We start from the raw sequence: 8,837 nt of genomic DNA, 5'->3' as shown, positions 1-8,837 counted from the left end.
GATTGCATTAATGATATGTTATGTTTCCATTGATGTCAATTGAATCGGTAATGATATTGCTGATATTCTTGTTAATATTGATATTGTCTTGTAACCGGTAGGAAGAACTTTGTAAAAGTTATTGTAAACCGGTATGCAAGTTTGTGAGTTGAACCGATAATCAGAGTAAAAGGTTAAACCCTTTCTATGTTATGTAACCGGTAAACCCTAGCAGTTGTTTTTGCCAAACCCTAACCGATTAAGGTTGTCAAATTGGTTATGTTGGTTTATGATTTGAGCGGTAATGATGGTGACACGTAAGGTCATTGTATGAAGACAAGTTTAAATTGTTTTGGCGTGATTATTTGTCTAGGGAAGGAGCAAAGTGTATTGCATCTAATGCAAAGTGCGTGATGAGTTACTGAGCTCGATGAAGCGGTAATCAAGGAGCAATTGAGGTTTTCTTGATTGATGTGAAGAGATTGCTATGAAATCCAATGGTCATGCTTGTACTGACTTGTTTGTAATCTCAATGATGAGAGGATTAGATTTTTGTTGTGTTATCGACCTAATTGATTTGTATTTAAGGTCAATGAAGTTGTTTTTGTTTTGGGGTTGGCAAGAGTTGGCAAAAATTAGTTGAGTGTGTGGTTGCCTAACCAGAGAATGAGTTTGCAGTTTGAGTAAAGGCAAATAGAAGCTTAAATGGATCTGATCAAGCAAATATAGTGTTATTCAGACAAATCAAGAAACTCCTGTTGTTTTCTGACAATTACAACATAATTGAAATCCCCTAACCGGGTAAGCTCTAACAAGCTTGGTTACTTATTAAATCCTCTAACAAGGTGGTCTATTAAATTGGATTCTCAAATCCTCTACGAAGTTTACTCCTTACAGGGTATTTGCTTGTAACAAGGCATTTGTAGTCAATCCCTTAACCGGAAGATTCCTAACAGGATCAGTTCTTAATAGGACTTTTGTAAAAGCTTTAACAGGCTAGGCTCCTAACAGGGCAAACTTCAGAAGAGTTCAAATATTTTCTCGCGAGTCCCATCTCACCGTGGTTTTTACCTATTTGGATTTTCCACGTATAAATACTTGTGTCATGTGGTGAATGTTTTGTGGTTATGATCTTATTGTTGATTTGATTAACTACTTAACTATTTTTGATAAAGTATGGTAATCGGAAGTGTTGAGAAATGAAGCATTTGGATGTTGTTTGTGCTATGCTTAAATACATCATTGCTAAATACGAAATAAGGACGATCACGAATTCCTTAAGTATATAAGCAATTCAAACATAAAACCAATGAAATAGATGCAAAACGGAATTAAATTAAACAATATGAAACTCCCTATTGTGCATCATGGCTTCCATTGTTCTTATTCTCTTTGTGGTATGATGGCTCTCAGATATTACACTGGCAACCTGCAATTGACACAAAGATTCAAAGTTCGTGATCTAGAGGAATTGTGAGGATTGAATGCTCAATTTATAGATTTTTGGATGAGATTGATTGAAAAGGTGGAACACGATGATGAAGAGGTGGAACTCAGGTGAGCTCACATGCTGATTGATAGTTGAACTACTGACTTGGAGGTGAAACAGAATAGGTTGAATAGATTAATTGAGTCAACTGATTGAGAAAAAGCTAACTGAAAGAAGATAAAGAATGATTGGAGGAAATAAAGAAGATGACCAAGAGAACTAGAAGATAAAAATAGAGACTGGAGAGATAAATGATTTAATTAATTAATTTAGCATGTGCTTGCACTTTAACTTATATTTTCAATTTAATCTTTGCATGAAATTTATTCAAATAATTGAATTTATTTAATTCAATTTAGTATTTGAATATATTTAGAACTTGACTTTGATTTTCAATTTGGTTTTTGAAATCATGCACATGTATTTGAATTTGGAAGAATTTAGAAGAATATGAAATTAAATGAAATTAGAATTTGGGGATTTGGAAATGGAAGAATTAATTAGTTAATTAAATAATTTAAAGAAACTATCTATTATGCTAGAAATAGACTTTAATTAAATAATATTATTTAATTTAAAGGATTAAATCATAATTAATTAAATAATAAATAGTTAGTTAATATTTAGAAAATGGTTAATGATTACATGATTAGAGATAGAAATTGAGAACAAAATTATTTAAATAATAAAGACTATTTAAATTGTGGAATTAATCAGAATTAATTAAATAATAAATATTTAATTAACATTAGAAAATGATTAAAATGATTAAATGATGATAGAATAGGAAATAGAATAATTAGTAAGATGATGAGGAAATATGAAATTAAAAGAATTAGATTAATTAACTTAATTAAATAATTAAATAATTATTTAATCAATTAGAGGAATAATTAGTACATGATCAATGAGACATTTTTAGGTGTCTACATTGTTTACTGTTAAGTTGCTATAACAATCAATCGATATTCTTATGAGTATTGATCTTGATAGCAGTATTTCATTGATAAGTTTACTTTGTGTGATTGAGTTTGAGTTTGGGAAGTTTGTATCAGTTTTTTTATTTACTGATTCACCCCCCCTCTCATTAATCTACCGGATACTTATTCTTTCATCATACCATCATATCTATGACTGTGGCGGATCATCAAAATCGAGCCTCTTCGAAGCAGGACGTGGCTGCACAAGGACAATTCAAATGTCGAATCAGATATATTTTTTCAATATAACATCAAAATAACTAAATACTGAACTCTAAATTGTTTGAAGTTGAAATGTTGATTACCTCATCTATGTCTTCTACAATTGGGTGAGGTTGAGGATCCGTGGGATGTCTTGAAGGGGGTTGTAACTGGTAAAACAACATTAATACATGTTAATAACATATATGTCAAATAACACATAATAACTAAAAATTAATAGACTAAAAAACTAAAGCATATCGGAGCCTCAGATGGATGTGTTGTGGTCGTAGGAGGCAAAGTCACAGATGAATCAGTTATGACCATTTCCTATATCCATGGTAAGTGATCCAAGAGGAGTTAACTAGAGGGTTTCAACTCTGTTGTGCACTTAGTGAAAAGGAGTTGATCTAAGATATACATACCTTTTCCCTTGGTCGTGTTGGATCCCATATTATACGTGTAGGACTTCTACTTAAATGGAATGGTAGAACATTAGTAGGAAGTTTGGAAGGGGCCTGTAATAGGTTAAAGACAATTTTATAAGTTAATAACCCAAAGTTGTTGACAAAATAGATAGAACAAATATTTTTAACATATGTAGAACAAATGCACACCAAAGCCTCGTATAGTTCTCCTGTAACCTTAGGAGGCCTAGTCGAATCTAATGCAACTATTACCATTTCCTGTATGAAAAATGATAACATGTGATATAGACATAAAAGTATTTAGTTATTTCGAACAATCAAGAATGCAATCCAAAGTGAATATGAAGATTTCACCTCTTCCCTCTGCTGAACCTCATCGACATCAGGTGCATTCATTAATTCCATAAACCCCATATGTTTCTATATAAAGAAGAAATAAATTAAGTGCATTTATCAATATCTACATATACATGTTTAATCATAATACATTTCAACAAATGAATTTTAATTGTACTGAATTACCTTATGTCGTTTGGGTGTCCGAGAGGATATCTTTTTCTGCCTTGGAGTGCTAGAGGATGGCTTTCTCACATGAGATGTCCTCGAGGCAGGTGGAGTAAACTACCACATCCTCTATAGTGGAAGCATGGCATCTACTCCTGCAACATGTATACAAATGAGATGTCAAACCATCCTTGTTCGCATCAGTGTCTACACTAGAACATACACCCTAGCAGGTGGGGCACATATGTTGAATGGGCTGGCTCGTGCCAAATGATGCATCAGGTGATGTTGATGAAGGAGGTGCCACTAATGAAGGAGGTGTTGCTAATGAACAAGGTGTCATTGATGAAGGAGGTGTTGCAGGTGCTCATACATCCTCTTCTCCAACCAATTGTGTGTCATGTTGAACAATGACATCAGTCAATGATGCAACTACCTAAAGAGTCTATAATTCCATAGACTCCTTCAAGGATATAGGGATAGTGACATGAACCATGGGTTCAGGAGTTGTGCGCCTCCTATGTTGTGGTTCTACCACCCTATGGACCCTAGGTCTATCCTGCGCAGAGCCTCTCCCTCTACCCTAAAATTGTCGGATGTCAAAGTAATTCGGCTTCTCACCGAGGATAAACTCACAATACAACTTTCTCAAAAAATATAGAGGCACCTCTCAATTATTGCAAGGTGGTTGGTCAAAGACCATATACCACCTATCCAAAAAGCTTCTTTCAACCTAGCATGAACACACCAATGTATAGGAAACCGAGTCGTATTTAGTTCTAGGTTGTTACTGGTAATAGGATCGGTGAAAAGAGCACATATGTCAGCTTTAACTATACCCTTTTTTTCACTTGATCATATGACAACCCATCCGCATAAAATGTTTGACGTCTATCCCTCCATGAACCCCATTTCGTAACCTCCCTAGATACCTCATTTTCACTATTGGCCATTGTTTCTAGTGTTCTGGTGAGGGTTGAGTGGTGCTCAAGCCTAGAGGACCTCAACCTATTCACCAATAAAGAACTTTGGGCACTATTTTGTGTAAGGTGATTGATGAGATCCTCTCGTGTGGCATCTACATGATCTAATGGAGGTCGTGGAGGGTTACAGGGTGGTGGTGGTTGTTGAGGAGCATCATTTTGAGGATTTTGTAGCTGTGGAGCAACGTCTTGAGGGTTTTCTTGTTGCTCATGTGCAATGTTTACAAGGTTTGCTTGTGTTGCTTGTGCAGGAGGAGGTCTTTGTTTTCTATTTCATTTTTGGGGATTGCTTGAAGAATCTGACATCAAATTAATAAAAACAAAACTTAAATCAATTAAAAAACCCTACTTCAATTAAAATGCAAACAAAAATAATCAAACCAATAAAATCTTACCTATTCGATGGGGTGCCATTGTTGAAAATTGCTCTCAGTGCTGGGAAAATCCAAAATAATTACAAACCCGTGTGGGTTCTATGGATTTTTGGCTTTCTCTTGTTGTTGTTCCATGGGTTTTGGCGTTGAAAATGGCTAAAACCCGTGGCCTACACACACAAAAAAAATGTTTCGTAAAACTCACACGGGTTTTGAGAAACTTTTAATTTTTATTAAAAAACAAAATGTTCCTCAAAACCCAGGAGGGGTTTTGAGGAACTTTTTATTTTTTAAATTGTTTTTGGCTAGGCTTGGTGTTACCAAGCCTAGCACGTTTTTGCATTTTCAGAACCCACACGGGTTATGAAAAATTTGGTTTTTTTTGGGCATGTGGCCACTTTTCTGTTAACCATCTTGGTGCACTTACCCAATGCAATAATATGCCACATTATTAGGATTATCAGCAATAGCCGGGGAAGTAAGGTTGTGAATAGTGAATTTAAGATCTACCAAGGAGTCTCCTAAAGACACAAGAGAGGAAACACATGCCATCACATCAATGTGTCAATTATCTTTTCAAGGAACCGACTCCATGGTATAGGAATCAATTTTTTGCAACAAGGATAAATTTAGATCTTTACATTGTAATAATTTGTCTTGCTTAGATTGATAAACTCATGTCACTTGTCTTGTGATTAGTTGAGAATATCCATAAATATGTAAGTGTTTCATATTCAACGCCAAGGCTGCTTTAATTCTAGCTATAAGAGCTTCATACTCACCAATGTTGCTGGTACATAAGAGATTGAGACGATATGATAAAGAAATAGGCTTCTTTTTAGGAGAGATTAAGACCACCCTTGCCCCCGATCCTGTACAACACTTAGAGCCATCAAAGTACAGTTCCCAAGTCTCATCAACTTCAATGAAAAGAATGTATTCATCAGGAAAAGACTCTGGATTAGGTAGGGAGAAGGGTGAAAGAGCATCAACTAAGTGATCAGTCAATGTTGATCTTTTATTGCCTTTTTTGAGACAAACTCAATCAACATCATAACCCACTTAGCTAAACATCTAGAAAGGTCAGTTTTAGAGAAAAGATCTTTAAGAGGATCAAATTTAATGATAACATGGATCTGAACATTCAAGAGATAATGCCTCAACTTTTGGGTTGAAAAGACTAAAGCAAGGCATTGTCTTTTTATTGCAGAATATTGGACTTCGTAATCGAGTAGAGTGTGGCTTATGTAATAAACCGGGCACTCTCTACCATCTTTATCACATTGTGCCAATAAGACTATAAGAGCTTGAGGGGAAGCAACGGTGTATAGAAGAAAAGTCTTAGTAGGATCAACAGGTTGAAGAATGGGAGGATTGGCCAAATAAGTTTTTAAGTCTTCGAATGCTTGACGACAATCCTCATTCCATTGGAAAGTGATATTCTTTTTAAGCAATTGTGTGAAGGGAAAAGTATGATCTGCAAGTTGAGAGATGAACCTACGAATAGCTTGGATCTTTCCTTGCAAACTTTTTAGTTGGGAGACATTCTTAGGAGGTGGCATGTTAACAATAACATCTATCTTCTTCGTATCCACCTCAACACAATGATGTGAAACTATGAATCCTAATAGTTTTCCACTATCCACACCAAAAACACATTTCTGAGGATTCAAACGCATGTTATACTTACAAATTCTCTCAAATATTTGACGAAGGATCTTAACATGATCTGTACGAAGAACGGTTTTGGCTAAGATGTCATCAATGTAATCTTTTAAGGGCTTAAGCATATAATCATGGAAGATGAGAATCATCGAACATTGATAGGTCGCGCCTGCATTTTTCAATCCAAAAGGCATCACGATCCAATAAAACGTACCCCAAGGAGTGGTGAAATCAGTTTTATATTGATCTTGTGGATTGATGAAGATTTGATTATATCCCGAGAAACCATCCATAAAGTATAATAAAGAATGCTCTGCTATTGAATCTACTATCATATCAATATTTGGGAGGGGAAAATCATCCTTTAAAGAGGCCTTGTTCAAATCATGAAAAATTTGTACACATCCTAATCTTGTTTTCAGCTTTAGCCACAACCACAATGTTTGAAATCCATGGGGATAATCAATAGGATTGATGAATCCAACATCCAAAATTTTTCAATCTCAGCTTTAACAAGTAATTCCACTTTAGGGTGAATCTTTCAAATCTTTTGCTTCACAGGTTTAGCATCAGGAATTAGGAAAATGTTATGAGTGACAATCTTAGGATCTACGTCAGGCATGTCAGAATATATCCAAGCAAAGATCTCAGGAAATTCATGTAACAACTTAGCATACTATTTTTTCTCTTCTTCGTTAAGATATTTCCCTATCTTGATCTTATCTTCAACACAAGGAACCATCTTGATATCAATGGTGTCATTTATTAGGAGATTGCTTTGTTGAGGAGCATCTCTCAATTGAGGAAATTCTTTAGCTATCTCATCATTATTCCTTTCTTTCCCAAAGTAAGCTTTCACATCACATTTAAACAATAGGGAAAACTGTGGTTATGGTGATAGCGAGGAAGGTTGTCATAAGCTCCCAAGAATTCATCAAAGGAATCATCGGTAGAAAAAACATCCAAAGCGAAGACACAAGAAGGGTCATAGTCAATATATTCTGGATATTTTAGTGAGAGATAAGCAAAAATGACATTAACACTAATAGATGGTCACCTAGAGACTTTAGTATGCTTGACAAGATCATAACCAAGCCCAAATGTCATATCCTAAAAGTTGTTTTCCAAGGGAACCTTAATTTCTTTCTCTTGAGCACCACATCCATTTCCATTATATCCACACAGAGCTAGGATGCGAAAACCAGGACCATAAAGGTTAGTCATTTGCGAAGGAGAAGGAGGATTTTCAAACAGTGAAGGATCAAAATCCTCTAGGCCAAAAACTAAGGGATAACAAGTTTGAGAAGCCACAACAAAGTTATTACTCAATAGGCCATACAAAGTAGATTTCTTTTTAGGTTCTTCTTCTTTCTTCTTTTCAACCTTAGGTTTTCTAGGGGGAATTCTATATTCCCCTACGAAAGTAGGATTGAAATCAAGGGATCCCCAATCATCTTCTGCAAGAATCCTTTTAGAAGAGAAAGTGTTCTCTGTCGTAGAGTAGAGCCGAGAAGACTCTTCCTTAAGAACCTTAGGTCCACTTGAGGAAGTATTGGGGATCGATCTAGATATAGGAGATAGGTTTGATGAACTGGTCACACTAATCAAAGTAGAAGCTTTAGAGGAACTTTCTAAGATAGTTGGGGAAGAATTGATTGAAGAGTATTTAGAACTTGATGTTTGTAAACAAGCTTGAAATCTTGTGTCACCTAACAAGGTGTATGTTGTATTGTTGTGAATGAACTTAATTTTCCTATGCAATGTAGAAGGAACAACTTGCATGATATGAATCCAAGGTCTCCCTAGCAACAAGTTGTATGCCAACTATCTAGACATGACATGGATAGGAGTAGGTAAAGTAACAAGACCTACCTTAACAGGAAAGGTGATAATACCTAATGAAGATTTAGCAAAATTATCAAAGCCACAGATAGTGAGATAATCAGGCTTAATAAGAGATGTATCAACATTGATCTTATGCAACAAGTTAATGCTACAAACATTAAGGCCAGAACCATTGTCCACTAGTGTTCATCTTATCACACTATAATTTATAATGACCGTAATCATTAAGGGATCATGTTATTGTTGAACTTCACTAGAGGGCAACTCATCTTGTGTAAACACAATCTGAGCCTTTGGTGATGTAATAGAGTGAATCAAGGAAGCCATATTATTGGATGTCACTACGGGTGGGACATTCAATGTTTTCAACGCATCTTGTAGCATTCCAT

At 35.3% G+C, this 8,837-nt stretch overlaps 1 protein-coding gene across 1 annotated transcript; it reads right to left on the bottom strand.

Moving 5' to 3' along the window:
• Positions 1–2,431: 2,431 nt before the first annotated feature.
• Positions 2,432–3,355, bottom strand: LOC131060189 (uncharacterized). The gene is made up of 3 exons (XM_059207829.1): positions 3,075–3,355; positions 2,754–2,819; positions 2,432–2,647 (listed from the first exon to the last, which is right to left on the bottom strand). The coding sequence occupies exons 1-3, from the start codon at positions 3,330–3,332 to the stop codon at positions 2,597–2,599; spliced, it is 375 nt and encodes a 124-aa protein (XP_059063812.1). The 5' UTR covers positions 3,333–3,355; the 3' UTR covers positions 2,432–2,596.
• Positions 3,356–8,837: the final 5,482 nt, after the last annotated feature.

This window comes from Cryptomeria japonica, chromosome 7 (genome assembly GCF_030272615.1).
Source record: "Cryptomeria japonica chromosome 7, Sugi_1.0, whole genome shotgun sequence".
In the NCBI taxonomy this organism is placed as follows: Eukaryota; Viridiplantae; Streptophyta; class Pinopsida; order Cupressales; family Cupressaceae; genus Cryptomeria; species Cryptomeria japonica.
The sequence above is the reverse complement of the archived record's forward strand: the minus strand, read 5'-3'. Positions and strand labels throughout refer to the sequence as shown.

Bases quoted from the DNA above. Each gene is read 5' to 3' on its own strand.
- LOC131060189 (XM_059207829.1), bottom strand. From the start codon at position 3,332: ATGGTAATAGTTGCATTAGATTCGACTAGGCCTCCTAAGGTTACAGGA. The intron at 2,820-3,074 runs GTATGTATATCT...TTGTTTTACCAG, and splicing joins CAACACGACCAAGGGAAAAG to TTACAACCCCCTTCAAGACA. The intron at 2,648-2,753 runs GTAATCAACATT...GTCCTTGTGCAG, and splicing joins TTGTAGAAGACATAGATGAG to CCACGTCCTGCTTCGAAGAG.